This window comes from Acanthisitta chloris, unplaced genomic scaffold, assembly GCF_000695815.1.
Source record: "Acanthisitta chloris isolate BGI_N310 unplaced genomic scaffold, ASM69581v1 scaffold18458, whole genome shotgun sequence".
Lineage (NCBI taxonomy): Eukaryota > Metazoa > Chordata > Aves > Passeriformes > Acanthisittidae > Acanthisitta > Acanthisitta chloris.
The window spans coordinates 1-16,518 of record NW_008688829.1 but is presented as its reverse complement, the minus strand read 5'-3'; the positions used below and the strand labels follow the sequence as shown (position 1 = coordinate 16,518).

The following is a 16,518-nucleotide window of genomic DNA, read 5'->3' as shown; positions in this document are numbered from 1 at the left end:
CTGTGGTCTAGACTGTCACACTCAAGAGACTGAAAGTATAAAGGTCAAGGAAGCTGGTGCTGGGCACATCTGCAGTGAAGATGGGATGGCATGTCCACATTCCTTGAAGGACAGGATTGGAGGGTCCTTCATGGTATCTTGGTTTCTTCTGGCACTGAAATTTGGGCATACACTGGCCATCCTCTGTTCTGTTTCCCCAGAAAGGAAAGGTGGGCACACAGACTGAATGGGAGCTGTGCTGCTCTGCAAACAGGGTATGAGCTAAGCCACAGGGGACCTTAGGACACAACCCCACGCAATCCAGCTGCTGCATGAACACTTGGGAGTGAGGTGCCTAGGCATGACTTTGGGACAGCACCAACTTGGCAAGGCCAGAGTGGAAGGAAAGGTAAACTTTGGGGGAATCAGAAGAAAGTAAAGATGCTGTTTGTTACCTGCACAGACCTCAAGAGATTCACAAATTTCAGCATTGTGAATGAACCCTAAGTGACAGCTTAACCCTCTTCTGAAGCAAAGACCTTGTGGCAGGTAAAGAGGTTCAAAACATGGGATTTTAGACAGTTTTGCAGTTATGCTTTAGATGCATGTAAGCAAATGCCAAAATACAAAATAAGCAAGTGCAGAACATTCAATTGTGGACTCAAATACATGTCTGCTTCACAGTGTAGCACTCCATGTCCCAGGTCCCCAGAGCTGCATACTGATTTAACACCTTCTTACAGGCCTGCAACATTGTGAAAATGAGTAACTTGTGTTTCACAAGGATAACATTAAAATGGGAACTAGAGAGGAATGAGGATATTCATTCCTCATCAGGATGGGCTCTGGACTTTGGGCACTGTGAACACATAGAAAGCCTCATTAAAAAGTAATGAACAGCTACTAAGTGAGGATTCCAGCAAAAAGTACTATATGATCATGTAATTATTGCAACCTTAATTGCATCATTTCCTAATTTCAAGGTACTTAACTATAGTATTCCTTTCCTGTAGTGTTGTGTTGTATACATGACACACTGAGTTAGAACCCCACCACCTCTCACACCCACTAATTAATATTTGGGACGGATAGAGAGAACAAAGAACAGGTATGCTGCACTTGGTTTGTACCCAGTTTCTAAAAAGGAAGGGAAACAGATACCCCAGTTTTGAAAAGTTTTACAGAAGCAGTTATTCTTCTCCTGGAAATTTAAATGAAGTGGCACAGGATTTTTACAAGACTCTCTCATTTATGACATTAATACAAGATCTAACACATTGAATCTTGTCTCCAGATATACCTGTTCCGCAAAAAAAAAAAAAAAAAAAAAGACATAATGCAGGTTCTTTGCAGAATTTAATTTGCTTTAATGCCCAAACTTGTTCTGTTTATCCTTGTAGTGTCATAAATCATATAGTTGCATGCTATTTTTCTTCCCCTCCTCCCTTTCCTGAAAAGTCCTAAGGATGGATAAAATTAAAAGTTACGCTTTTAATATCTTTGAAGAAAATTCTTCAAATGTCTCCCCTCAGAAAAAAACACCACACCAGTGCTGAGGATTATCTATTTATTTATTTCAGTTAAAACAAACATACAATGTTTCATTGAAACTGTGTTGTTGGCCAACAGTCTAGCCAATAACTGCAGCTAGATCGTTGGCCCCTACCAATACGGTGAGTATTTACAGCTGTACATGTACCGTAGGATGCCTGAATTTGGCAGCCTAACACATAGGTTAGTCAGATTGTAAAGGTTGCTAACTTGCTGCATTCAGGAAATCATAACATCCATGGTAAATTTTAGAGGAAAAGTATACATGAACCTGAACGATGCTTTCTATGGACCCAAGTGATTCCTGTGTTTATTGCAACATATACATTTGTAATAAATACAATCTAAGTGTTTTGTTACACACCTTTCTCCCACTTTCCTAAGCATGATACTTCGTTCCAGAAGACTCTTTCCTTTGACAGCTGTTATACAGATGTACAACATGAACAACTTCTTGAAATGATGTAACAATCAGTAATGAGAGAGGAATATATACATAAATCCTGAATTCCAAATCTACATTATATACATTATACTTACAGTATATACACACATACAATTTATGTACATAGACTATCATAAATATTGAAAAATAGGTTTAGATTTAATGGATTAATGTTTTATAAATAGCATGTTACATTTATGACTGAAATATCATGGAAGACAGTAATGTCTAACTGAGGTGACAAAACAGTGGTTTAATACTGAAGCTGCTCTTTTAGGTGGTTTGTAACATAAGTAACTTTAGACAGACAGGTTTGGGAAAAAAATAATTTAAAAAATCATATGTTGGAAATCAACCCAGCCAAGTGGAACTCAACTGTTGCAGGTGGAGACCCAGTCACCAAATAATAGAACACAATGTATAATCTGGAAATTGCTACATTCAGAGAATTAGTGACTTGTACAATACATTATGAGGTGCCATCACAAAAATCTTCCTCCTTTCTGGTTGCTGAGAAGGACTGTGTAGTAACTTCTCATTTACACCTCCTTCCTCTTCTGTGGTTACTGTGAAAAAGGAGCCTATTTCTCCCTTTCTTTCCTCCTTTTTAAATGCAAGGGAAGCACTTCATCTCTTATGTGCTACAAATTGCTCAAAGGTAGACAACATTTTAATCCTTTTCCACCTTTGCACATTTTCAGAGGAAGAAGAAAAGCTGCCAAAGTACTGAGGAGGCATGTGCTCAGTACTTCTGTGGAGATCAGGTAACATGGGATCGTTAGCCATGGATGTACAGTACCTGAGGCAGAGGAGTACCTAAGGAGCATTAGTCAGTGCTGACTCCAGGATCATTAATTGCCAGTTGAGTACCACCAAACTAATAATACAAACAATGCAAGAGGAATCTAACTTCTCATTACAGTTTTACACTATAGACTTAGTGACCAGTACTTAGAGTCATGCAGAAGTATCAATACAAAATACCTGCAGTTGTTTTCCATAGATTTTAAATGGCTGGGCAGAGATTGACATTATCTGCCAAACAGTGACTATCATTTAGATTTGTTCACTATTACTTCTACAAGAGCAAAAAAGTCTGAGGCACTGTTTAATCAATGAATTACAGGCCCTTACTTGTTCCCTCTGACACAATGGTTAAGTGGGACTTGGTAATAGAATCAGATTTTTAAAGCATCGTGTCAGATGAAGACAATTGACCACATTGCCATGATTATTTCATTAATAATCTCTATCTAGGCTTTTGTACCCAGTACTGTTGTGTTTGAGAACCTCTTATAAGCCAAGTACGCTGTTAGACAAGTGTTTTCTCTCTTCAGCCTGGGATAAGAATGAAAGAGTAAACATGCACTTGAAACAAAATAGCTCATCATGACCATACAGCACCTGTTTCATCAGCTAGGGCTCATAAGAAACTTATCTATTTCTGAAGCAAACAAGTATGAGATGACTATCCAGCCTATGAGGTTATCTTTAATACTACTATACAGTGTAAATTGGAAGAAGAATCCCAGTTGTGTATGTGAAGAGAGTTTGTACCAAGCATAAAATATTGGTGCAGTTATTTTGTGGATTTGACTCAGCAACAGAATAGTCAAGTAATTCAAAATCCAATAATGGATGAGGAATCTGAGAAATACTGTACAGTTTTTGAGTATTATACAACTAGTAGACTACATTAGGACCTTTTTCATTTTCCTATGGAGCGTTTCAAGATAGATTGGACAGAAAAAAAACCCCAACAAACATTGCTACAATTGACAATGGACCTTATTAATAAAAAGAACTAGAGGAGGGAGATTTGTATTAATGGCATCATATGCTCCAGTGCTATTCAGTTTATATCCACGACAGGAGAAAACCAAAAAAACCAGAAACCCCAAACCCTGTTTAACTCAATTGCACTACTGAGTACCTCAAGAAGGGAAATGTCAATGTCATCTTCACAATTTTAGATTAACTACATTTCTCTCAAATGTACCCAAAGGGTGGGTTTTGTTAAAGCTTGTAAATTTGTGTTTCCACACCATTTTTGGGTACTAAGGTAACTGTAGTTACTTAAGTAATCTGACAAATGGTTTTCAGGAGTATTTTCACTCTACTTTGAATAATGTGAATACCATGGGAAGCACTGAGCATCAGAGAGTTTTGACCTTAATTGGTTCATGATTTCGTTTTGGTCATTAGAAGCATTTTTAAAATAAAATTTCTTCTTATTATGCCTCTACAGAAAGGCAAACTAAATTTAATTTAGGACACTGATTAAATATTTTTTATGAGCTCTTCTATGTTATTCTTTCATTCCTTTTAGAAAAAAATGTTTCTAAAAGACAAAATAGTGCTTTTGAGGTCCATAAGAATTTTTGGTACAAAAAATAATAGTGTTTCTTTCTCTCTCTCTCTCATTGGTTATTTAAACACTTTGCTGTAAATTAAACAGTTCTTTCTCACATCAAATGGTTCCATTAGGCACATTCAAGTAAAATAACAAAATATCCAAGTAACATTGACGAAAGCCAAACATGGCTTTATAAAAGTCTACAGAGAGTTCTGTCCATTCTCTGGAATGGAATAAAGTTGTCACTTCCTTCAGCCAGACACTCACATGGTTTGATGTTAATATCCACTTCCATCATGCAGAATAGTTTCTTAAAGACAGAGTTTGGATATTCTACAATCAGAAGAACCATCAACAAAGAATCTGCCTTTTAAAGGAAGCTGAATAGCTCATTTTCGTTCTCAGCAGGTATCTGAGTGAACACTGGCATTTGAAGTGGAGTGTTAGAGATTAAACCAGGGCAGTTAATGGCCATCGGATGGAACATTCTGGGTCCAGTCTAGAATAATCAGTGTCATACACCCAGTCATCACAATGATACCACTTAGACAGAAGAATGCAGCCTGAAAAAAGAAAAGAGAAGTATTTCAGATTCTGCTACGACACTGTGTTGGTTAAACCATGACATACACTTACAAAGTTATGTCCCTGTATAGCACAACTGTCATTGCTCATGGAAGACTAAGTAAAAGGGACAAGAGATCAGAGTCAATGATAAGGAACAAGGTATATTTCTCACACTTGGGGGCCTTTTTCAAATAAAAAGGTAGATTTATTTTCAGTATAGCAGGGCTCACCCTCAACTGAGTCAAGTTAACATAGCTGCTGCTATCAGTCAGGCTGTGTCACTGTGCTGACTTGATTCTGACTCAGTACATCTAAGATCTGACTTCAAGTCAGTATGTCTACAATCAGCAAGAGCAACAAGATCAGTGAGGATGATGCAAATGATTAGCAGAGGTCAGCTTTTATGGGACAAATTATGCAAATAAGCCTTAAAAGAATATTTAAAGAATATGAAGACTTTTTTTAGTATAGCTCATAAGGGTATTCTGCTGAAATCTGGTTCTCATCAGCAACAGAATGACCCAGCTGTTGCTGAGATTGGAGGCCAGGGCCTGAGAGAAGCTACTGAAGTGAACTGAGCCTTGTGATGCCCAGCTCCTTGCTTTTGAGTTCCTATGCAACCCCCAGATGTTAACTAGCATAACAATTCAATGTCAATTCATTGACTACTTTCACCAGAACTACAAAATCCTTAAACCACGAAGCAGAAAATAAAAACTATTGCTCTGAAGCAGTAAGCAAGCATAATAACATTTTTGCCTGTACATACCCCAATCTTTTGCACAGACTTCATTGGTTCCTTCTTCACTAATTTGATGTAGAAGGCAGAAGGAAGTATAAAGATCAGCATGGCAGCTGCAGATGCACCTGTATTGAAAAATCATGGAAATAAATATTCATAAGTAAATATCATTAGATTGAAACTGATTTGAAAAAGACTGTTTGAACTGACAAGAAGATGCTTACCAATAAATCCAAAGATGTCTCTAATAGTAGGGACAAAGATAACAAGCACGTTGGTAAATGCCAGAACAGCAACTGTAATGGCACAGTGACGCCACCATCTGAACTCCTTCCCTGCCCATAACAGCTGTGTAATGGAACTGCGGATCTTTAGAAGAGGGGAAAAATAAACCAGTCAGCTTAGTCTTCATTGTGGGGGGCAGTAATTGTCACCTGAATTAGATCTTCCTTCTGAAAGCATTTTAACATCATTTTCCTGAACACTTCAGATTTTAATAGAAGCTGAAAGATGAGAGTATTTTGCTTTTTTAGATATTTACTTCCTGCACTTGAGAGGCAGCTCTGTTTCTGCTCTTCTCTTTTCAGTGATTTAGACTTTCAAAGCTCAGTCAGTAATGGAGAAAAAAACACAAAGGAAAAACATACGTCTTGAACAAGAACAAATTCCAGGGAATTTTGTAACATCTAAGTATGCTGCTCAACAATATACACCTCAACAGCCAGAATTCATGTCCAAATGTACTTACAAACACATGCTGACTTTTTATAGCTGATAATACAACAGTGCAAGTACTTTTATAAAGGGGCAATCCATTTCATTTCCCCAATTACACCATATCACCAAAACAATATAACTGAATGTATTTCTATCTACTGCTTTGTAAATCTTGCACATTTATTTGAATTAACAGTATAGTTATATGTCATCAAGCTTATCAGAATAAATTTCCTTTTTCAGTTTAGAGAAAATCTCTCAGAATTAATAAATGGAGTTGCCAAATCAGTAAATGATGGCAGCAGTACAGGTGATGAAAAGTGGTAGTAAGATAAAAAAAAAAATTACTTACTGGGAAAATAACTACAGGTACAGTAAGGGTTACAGCCATAAGAACTGCGAGACGCACAATCAGGAGGAGAACATCAGCACCCAGATAAGCAGAGTAGGTATGAAGCAGTTCTGGTTCGACATTTCCTGTAAAGAAAACAGTATTTTAATTAAATGTAGTAGACCTAGTTCTTAAACAACTGGTTTTGCTCTAAATTCTAAGCATATTTTACAGTTACATCCACATGAATTGAAAGCCTCAAGAGCTTCTGTACGCATGTCTCCATTTTACACAGTGATGACTTAGAGGCATGGAATCTGTTTTAATCCAATTTTAGTCATGTGCCTTGGGCTTAATTCTACTACTGATCTCCTTTTGGGTGTACACGTATAGAAGTGCTAAAAAAACCCCCAACAGTGTATATTTAGAATCCATAATAAATGCTTGCTTGTTCTATCTTTAAAATAATACTGTGATTTTACAGAACATAAATCATTTAAAAGAAAGCAGAGAAAGCAATGTTTACCATAAAATGTCAGGTATCCAAAGAGAGCAGCCAATAAATACATGAGGAACATGGCAAAAAAAGATACATAGGACACACTCATCATTCTTTTACGGCTTCGGCTGTAAGAAAGAGAAAAAGAAATGTTAGCTGTGAGAACATACTGCTTTATACTACTTTGGTTTGTTTAGTGAAATTACAGACAGATGAACATTTACCTTTTCAGTTCTTCATAGATGGGAAGAATTGCAGGATGGCAGACAAAAGAAAATGTTAGGATTGGGACAGCATAGACAGTCTGAAAAAAAAAGTAACTTTTTAAAGAATCTCAATAGACATTAGAAATATAATGTAAAAAAATCATCAGCAGATTCTTCAGTTTTGACTTAAGCATTAATTTACTCTTTGACAAAGACTCACTGTTCTTTGAAATGGAAATTTGCAGAAAATTAAAACAAGTTCATATTTTCTTAAACCCAGACCCTGAGGTACCAAATAGCCTCAAATGTCATTGAAGTCCAAGCTGAGCTGAACATATTTTCATTCAAAATTATGTTCTGCAACTCATAGGCTTAAGCCACTACAGCCTGATCTTGGTATTGGGTATTACACACACTTCTCCATGTGTGGAGATTCACCACTGTCATTGGGAGCATTCATGAGAGTCGAGAATTTGTGACTGGGACCAAGTCCATCCCAAACCCTGGCATGCATGTCCCGTACATTCCCATTTTACAATTTTCTTATTCTTCTGCAATCTACTAACTTACTTAAGAAAGCTTGAGAAATGCTCTGCTGAAGAATGGGGTATGTGTTTATTAACAGCCACCTCAAGCTCCTCTAATTTCTCTGTATTTGAAATGTGGAAACCCCCAGTCTAAACACTGCCCAAGTCTACTGGAACAGAAAGCCTTAACACATCCAAAGTTTAGAACTGGGTAATTACTTGAAGGAAAAATGACCTAATTTATCTGCTATATATTTAGTCTCAGTTATTTTCAAAAGAGCATCTGATTTTTCAGTTACCTGTGAATTGAAGATGAAATATTTTGGTTTGCACATATCATCACTTGTTATGTTTTCACCTATGAAAGGTGCCATGGTTGCATTTATTAGTGTCATGTTCATGATGTCACTGTCCATAGGACAAGGAATCTGAAACATCTTCCAGATTACCTAGAAATAAAGCCATGCATATATTACTACTTTGACTAACGCAAGACATGAAAATTTTCAGAAACTGTTTAGTTTCACTTTGAAATGCAGTTTTACAAGCACTGCAAGTCCACAAGATTATACTTACAACAATCAGAAAGAAGACCATGCAAAGTAAGGAAAAGCCACTGGTATAGCCCAAATACCCTGTGTTCAAAAAAAAAAAAATAAAAAAATCTAAGGTACAATAAACAGAAACACCATTCAAGTCAAAACATTATGGCAAAATATATTCTGTCAGTGATCTCTTTAGGTTGTCATTTTCTTAGCATCACGTAGAACAAGTTAATTATTCATTAACTTTCCGCTAATCTCAACCCAGATCTGAAAGTTCTCAAAGACACATTAGGGTCTGTACATATAGCAAGTCTGTAATATTAAACTTTTTAACTTACAAGAAAAAAATAACACACCCCAAAAAATCCACAGCAACAACTACGTCAATTGTTTGTTGCATGTCAAAAGTGATAATAGCATTCACCACCAGATAACTTAGCCTTTCCCCTTCTGTTTTTATTGGTTTACTTATTTCCTAGGAAATAGTAACTTGGTAATTCAGGTTGAAACTCTCAGTTATTGAAGTTCCACTACAGGATTCTCTGAACAAATAGTGTGTTAACCGAATTAAAGACATTTTTATCACTGAATCACAGCCATTTCAGATAAAGCATCTGGTATGAATATTCTGCTACTGCTTGGGATCTAAAATCAAAAGATACTGGAAGTACAATTTAACTAGCCCAGGGCTAGCATCTCTATTCTCTGGAGGCTGTTATAGGACAGCTAATCAAATGATAGTATTTCACTATTGACCAAAATAGGTCAAACTTTGTGATACTTACAGAGAAAATTTTCTCTTTGTTGAGCCTTGCTCTAAAGCCACCCTATCTACTGTCCTTTCATTTTCCACAAATGCATCTTTAATTCAGGATACTTGTCTTAATTTTTTAATTATTTTTTTTTTTCAAGTAGACTTACAGCAAGTACCTTAACACTAATTAGTCCCAAGAGACAAGTTTGGAGACAGCTGTTAATTCACACAGGATTTCAAGAGTCAAACACTGTATCAACCCATTTCCCCACAGTATTTTCCAAGTTTTTTTGTTTTGATCACACTCTACTGCTTACCTAAATTTTTCAGTAAGGACAAGGGAAGAATGAGGAAGACAGACACCAGCAGCACTAAATAGTCACCATTAAGATACCATTCTCTGTAGAAAAAAATGGTAATATTTGTAAGCAATCCAGTACTTAAAAATTACATTTGCAGATTAGTTTTCACTCGTATCTTCTACAACATATGGCTCCTCAAAAAAATCTACTACCTGATGTCAAAAGGATTAGTGTTCAACTTCCTATATGGATCTAAAGTCCTAGAATAGCTTCTTATCTCACCCCAAACCTGCATCGTGCCTTTCCTTTAGTGTCCTTTCATAAAATAATTAATATGCATCTGGAAGTCAGAAGACAGGAAAGTAAATGACTGGTCAGAAAAAAGTCAACTGGTATAAATAATGGAAAAAACAGTAATTTTCTTAAGTGTTTCTTCCCAACTCTCCAGATGTGTTAGAATATTGCAGGGCCCCAGCAGAGATTTTAGTTTTAGTGAAAGTAAAGTTCTGTTGGGTACCCTGCAGGAGTTAAAGAAAAACAAGTGAGGGCTGAAGGTAAGGCTGTAGCTCAAGCCCACTGGCTGAGAAAACTCCAACAAGCACTGGGAGTCTCTTGGAGGCACATTTAGTCCCTTTCAGTAGGGAAACCATAAAAACCTCAGAAGTTTATTCCTTCAGAATATTTTTGCCATTTATTCCATAAGAACAGCAGCAGCTACTTTTTCAGGAAACATTTTTGAGCATTAGAGGATTAACATCTTCTTTGAAACACAGAAAACCAGAGTCCTATAGGATCATCCTATATGCTTTAAGCAGGTAAAGTAAACTAAGTGTTTATTCCCAAATATTGATACTTTACATCCTGTTATGTTATCATCTCAAAGTATTTGTTTTAAAATGGACTGTATACTATTTAGGGAAACAAAGAAAAATTAATGACTTATTGGAAATCTGTGCATTCAAACTCAACTGCTGAATGATAAGCCTATATATGGTAGTGAAAATATGGAATAATTAACAGACTTGCTCTGGATTTATGTAGTAAATATAAGACCAACTTGGTCTTCACTTTCCTCAGTTTTATCTGGGATAACTAGATGCCAAAAAAAAAAAAAAGTTAATTAAAAAAGTTCAGATGTATAGGACATTAACATCATACACCTTCTGTGGATTTGGGGTTTTTTGGGGGGGTTGGTTTGATTTTTATAAAATATAGTAGTCTTGAGGTAAATTTAAGAGAAATCACAGCACAGATTCATTCAATACATTGCATTCAAGTACAATCCTCAGAATGTGCATACCCCATACAGAGGCATCAGGACTTTCACATTCAGGACTTTTGAAGTTTTTCTGTGCTGGAGAGTAACGAATGGGATTGCACAGCTTTAAAATATAGCCGAGTATTTTAAAAGTTGCGAAACAAATTTTAATAATGGAGCAAGTATTTGTAATATTGCCTCAGAATTCCAGACCATCTTTTACAGTAGGCATTATTTTGGGACATTTAAACAGGTAAGCGCTTACATTTTAGGCACCAGGCTGCCAGAGTGGAATCCATGCCAATGGTAGCCACCCAGACTGCCCTAAGCAATGCATGGAGAGAGTCAGTTAAATGGGGTTCACAATTGCCAGAGCACCCAGAAATTATTTACTTTAAAACAGTGTACAACTACCTAGTGCCAGCCAACAAGAAAATACTGGAGATCTCAATTTCTTCATTTTTCTCTGCCAGATCTGCAGAGCAGCAGCTGTAGCCTTTAACCTTCCCTCTTGAAGTGCAACCAAATTTGAATTCATTACTGAAGATGGGACAGTTAAAAATATTTGCCTCCAAGCCCACTCTTAAGAAAGTCCCTGGAGTAGCCAGTACTTAAGTAGTGAAAAATACGGACTTGAATTCAGACAAAGGAGAGAAATGAACTTTCCCAACAAAGAATTTGTAAACATCACACTACTAATTAAATGGTGTAGGTGCAGTATTTGAGTACATTCAGAGGAAAAAAAAAAAAAAAAAAAAAAGATGGCTAGCACTGTTATGACAATATTTATCAGCAAGCTGTATGAACACCATCAAATGGCTTGAACCCCTTGGGGAACACAGGCAGAAAAATGCCTACCTTCTGAACTCAGGCTTAGGTGTAAGTTGGAGTCTTGAGCTGCTCAGACCTCTCAAGACTGGGACACTTCAGGACAAGGCACAGAAGTACAACTCTGAAGAGTGAGATTTATAGCACTTAACTCTATCCATCTGAACTCAGGCATCTTGTTTTTACACACCCTCTCAGTACAGAGTGATATGACTGTTCTTTGGAGATGCCCAAAACACTACAGAGGGTCACCTTTCTCTATTGATCACATGAAGACCAGAGTAATTATGAGCTCAGAATCTAACTCTTAGAGGGTACAGTTAGATAAAATGAATCCTACCCAAGGCACATGTTTTTAAAGTCAAGCAGGAAAGCCATGCTGGAGTCAAAGTGTCTCCAGGGCAGAATGGCAAGATATCCACCATTTTAGTCTTGGACATATAAACTCTGGTTTAGTTCAATGTTTAGGCCCTGTATCTTTTTCAGAACTCTTCCTTAAGACATTCATTACATAACTGCACCTTAGTCTTGCATTTAGTCACTTCCCACAACATTAACACTGGTAAAACAAATTAATCAGACCAAACCAGCTGGAATGCAGTAAGAAAAAAAGAACAAAACAAAACAAAAACAAAAAAACAACCACAACCACATTTACCTTCCCTTATCATGAGTATGTACTGACTGGTACATACAGTAACACTTACCTGATGTTCTTTAGAGAACAACTTTCTGTAATATGATGCAATACCTGTATTTTTCTACCCTTTTCCCAGGACAGGCTGGATCTAAATGAAGTGAAGCACTCAGGGGAAGGGCAAACTTACTGTATCTCTGTCTGAGTAAGAAGCTACCCTATGGTGTACCGAACGTGGTCTTCATATAAAAATATATACAGTCTCCGTATTTGTTTCTCCTAATAGTTTCTCTGAGGAGGAGTTCTAACACCTACCCTGTGGTCTCTTCGATGTTCATAAATGTCTTGATGACCAATGGTAACTCATATTTCACTATGAAGAGGTAGCTTGACATAGCTGTAGGTGAATAACATCATAGATCATTACAAATATAGAATATGCCACATGATGCAAGAATCACATAACATGTTTCATAACTTCACTTGAACACAAGCGGTTAATGAACACATGTTGTGTGAAAAATAAGTCTCCAAGAATAAGTAGGGAACAATTACTATTGACAGTACAGACATTTTGACATCTTGTCCTCACCTCCAATGTTCTGCATTGTAATTGATCCAGAAGCAGCAAGTTTTCCAGCCATACCAAAGGCCTTCATTCCCAACTGTTCATACAATAAAGATCCTAAAAGAAAACGAAATATTCCATTGGAAGGGTGTGTTTCACAAAGATACCATATCAAACAAATACCATATGTTTGTAAAATAGTAACTTGCCATACCTCCTTCATTGGCAGTCTTCAAAAGAAGATGCACTGAATACAAAGAAAATACTGACACAAACAGCAGGAGTATCCTGAGAGGGGAGAGAAAAACATGCAAATGCTTAATAGCCATAAATGACTTATTGTAACCCTACTAAATAAAGATGTAACAAACACAAAAATTATTCATATTAAAATATTACCTGGTAAAAACCTGTAGATTCTAACACCAGCTAAAAGCATTCTGAAAACCCAATTAGTGCCTAGTTTAGAAAGGATTTTATACTGAATTGCATTTCAGAGGCTTGCAAAGAAATTCTAATGTAGGATGAAACAACACTTCTATTCCACTTTTCGCCTAGTGTCAGGCCACTCTAATTTGCTACATTTGATGTAAGTTACTTGAAGTATCAATGGGAACTTGTTATTTTGTAGAAGATTGTATCTCTGCTGTAGCCCTGTCCTTGTGCAACAGTGTGTCATGCACCTATTGAACATACAGCTGTGATTTAACTGCAGCTGAAGTGAAGATCATCTCTTGGGCTTTAAGCTTTTCAGCTTAAACCTGTGTTACGTCTTTTTTTTAATGTAAAGATAAAACCACAAAAGCCTTGTAGAATTGACTGAAGATTCAGACATATTGAGAGCTGTGTCTTCAAATGGAAATATGGATCTATTGTCATTAAAAAAAAACCCTAATTTTTTTCCAGAAGTTGACTCCTCAGGTGTGCTCACACAGGAATCGCTAGTGGCTTGTTTATCTTCCCCACAGCTTTTACAGGCAATGTATATTATTTCCAGAAGCACATTTGCATCACTTAAAATTCTGATCTCTCAACAACAAATCTCTCCCACAACAAATGCAATTCCTGGAGTGGCACACCCTAGGACTTCTCAGCTGCTGAAGAAAGCAGTGGAAAATTACAATACCTTCAAAAAAACTCAACCCAAACCCTAGCCTTTCTTATACCAATGCAGGCATTCTGCTTTACAGGAAACCTAAGAATCAGCATATCTGCTCAAAATGGCAGGTTTCATTTAGCATTCTCAGAGTATTCTTTACATTGCCTTTTGCGTAGTTTTTAATGTCACTGAAATTAGCAAATGCAGCACGAAGTACTACATGGAAACAAGTTGTTCTGAGAAAGTGTTCACAGATCTGTACAAGAGATTCAGGTAATTTGTGTTCCTGTGCCAATTCAACACCAACACATGCACACAAATAAACCTCTCTATTTCCGACAGGTAGAGATTAACCAGGATTTAACTCAGCCATCAATCAGAAACAGCACAGCTGAGATGTGCCAGGCTTACACTACTTTAAAACAGCACAAATCCTGAAGCCCTCGGTCCTACCCTGGAATGGCTGCCTACAGTGCTGACAGGATCAGTCAGTAAACTCATCCTGAAGCTCACTCTGTTTCTGGCTTCCAGACCATACTATTAATTTATTTAGTGCTGACACAAGTGACAAGTCACAGCACTGACACAAGTTACTCCACAGTCTTCGAAGACTGCTTAATCAACTGTATCTGGATCTGAATCTGTAACCTAGTTATTAAAGGATGCCTGCAATGTCATCATAAATCCTCAGTATCATTGGTGATTAACTGCTTTTCTGCCTAAGAACTATACAATTTACACTAAGTTTTGAAAAGTAACAAGCTGCTTCACCTTTGAAACAAAGATAGGTTATCTGAATGCAGTATCTGGAAATAAAAGCTAACTAAATGACCTCAGCGTCCAATTGTTAAATGGACAGTTCTGAATGGGGCTTTTTTTGCAGAAAAAAAGGACCTCATTATATGCAAGTCTGTTTAAATATCTAACCTTAAAGTTCTCTTTTTTCCTCTCCTCAGAGACATTCTAACATGCTGATAATATGTGCTGCAGAACATCTTTAGAGCATGAAACTGATGTGTAGAGGGAGATGATGTATCTATCTCTTCTGAACTCATGCTAAGTTGTACATTCAACATAGCATCACCTAAGTGAATATCTTAGTAAAAAAAACCCCAAATCACCATATACCTAAAATAAAGTCCTTTAGATCAGAACTTTACACATCAGCAGTTTCCTCATGAAAGTTGAACGCCACCCTGATACACTGTGAAACATCTGGAAGTAAGTCTGACCTACTTTCTGAAAATCTGGCAACAATCAGGGAAATTTTGAACTAAACGTTACTCTGCACATGTTCTTGAACATTTAGCACATTTATCTATTTCCAGGATAAACCCCCCAAAGTTCCTTTAAGCATGTGCACAGATACTCATTTGCAGTCAAGCCACTGATGCTTCATGTAGTGTGAACTGAACTGCCCCCAACACGTGAAAAATGTACTTTCCTAAGACATTTCAAAGCACTGTACCTAATTGTTTCCTCATGTAATTTCCAATTACATTACTGCAGTTCTGTCTTACACCTTTCATCAGTGTAGACATACCCATAAAGATACGCTAACTATTTCACAACTCTCCCTAGCAAGCAGACAGCAATTTTTATAGATGTAACTGAAACCAGTTCCCTGAATTGAGTTAAAGCATAGCAATAAAACCAATTTCTTTATTGGTATAAGCACATCATAACTCTGTAGGCACAACTGTGTCAGATGAGGAAAAGGTAGACCATGCCCTTGATCAGGACTTGGATAATGGAAATTTCCAGGGAAGTCTATCAGTTATTAATGTAGAAACTAGAGCTAAGTAAAGGAAAATTCACTGTAAAATGATTTTGTGGGTTGCAGAACCTGCAGTGAACCCTTCTAAGTTTTGCAAGTCCTTCTGAATGCATCACAATCTTTGAATTTAAAACAAGCCATAAATCCTACAACGCAATTCTGCACCAACAGAAATGACTAGGTATTTTCTAAAGGTCATATTCTTAGACTGAGTATTTTTCCATTATGAATTACATAGCAAAAAGACTTTTTTTTTTTTGTTTTGGTGAACCAAAAGATACTTACACAAAAAGAGCAATTCCAGTGTTAGCCATGGCAAAAGAAAGACCCAGGATGCCACTACCCACAATAGCATTGCTCAGGTTAAATACTGACATTCCAAAGGAAGTAGTACCCGGATGCTGAGAAAAGGGAGATAGGTAATAATTAATGGAAAGTTATTACTCATCTCAGAATTAAACAAATTTGGCAATAAATTTTTGTTTGTTTATTTGAAACGTCATCGCTATGTACTTACATACTGCGTCTCATATTTCTTCTTGCCGAGATTGGAGTCCAGCAAGAAATTTTGGTTTTCTGGATCAATATCCGCATAGTGGCTGCAAAAAACACGCTATCGTTAAGCGAGAGAGAACTCGCTTCCCATCCAGCACTTCCAATCCACTTCAAAGGGAAACGGGAAAACCGAAGGAATGACCGCCGCGCCCGCAGTCACTCCCGCGCTGCATCCCGCCTGCTGCGGGACGCGGCCGGGCCCTGAACGCGCCTCACCTCTTGATAGCAGCAGGTTTGGTGGGGTAGGGGTAGCTGAAGTCGTTGCTGTTGGAGCT

At 37.2% G+C, this 16,518-nt stretch overlaps 1 protein-coding gene across 1 annotated transcript; it reads right to left on the bottom strand.

The window, feature by feature from the left end:
- Nucleotides 1-4,450: 4,450 nt before the first annotated feature.
- SLC38A2 (solute carrier family 38, member 2) lies at nt 4,451-16,515 on the bottom strand (the record flags this gene model as incomplete). The annotated part of the gene is made up of 15 exons (XM_009081191.1): nt 4,451-4,894; nt 5,668-5,765; nt 5,865-6,009; nt 6,710-6,834; nt 7,215-7,315; nt 7,412-7,491; nt 8,220-8,369; nt 8,497-8,555; nt 9,537-9,619; nt 12,560-12,641; nt 12,837-12,929; nt 13,027-13,100; nt 15,974-16,089; nt 16,206-16,287; nt 16,460-16,515. Coding segments are annotated over 15 exons (1,443 nt in total), but the record flags the coding sequence as incomplete, so codon positions are not given.
- Nucleotides 16,516-16,518: the final 3 nt, after the last annotated feature.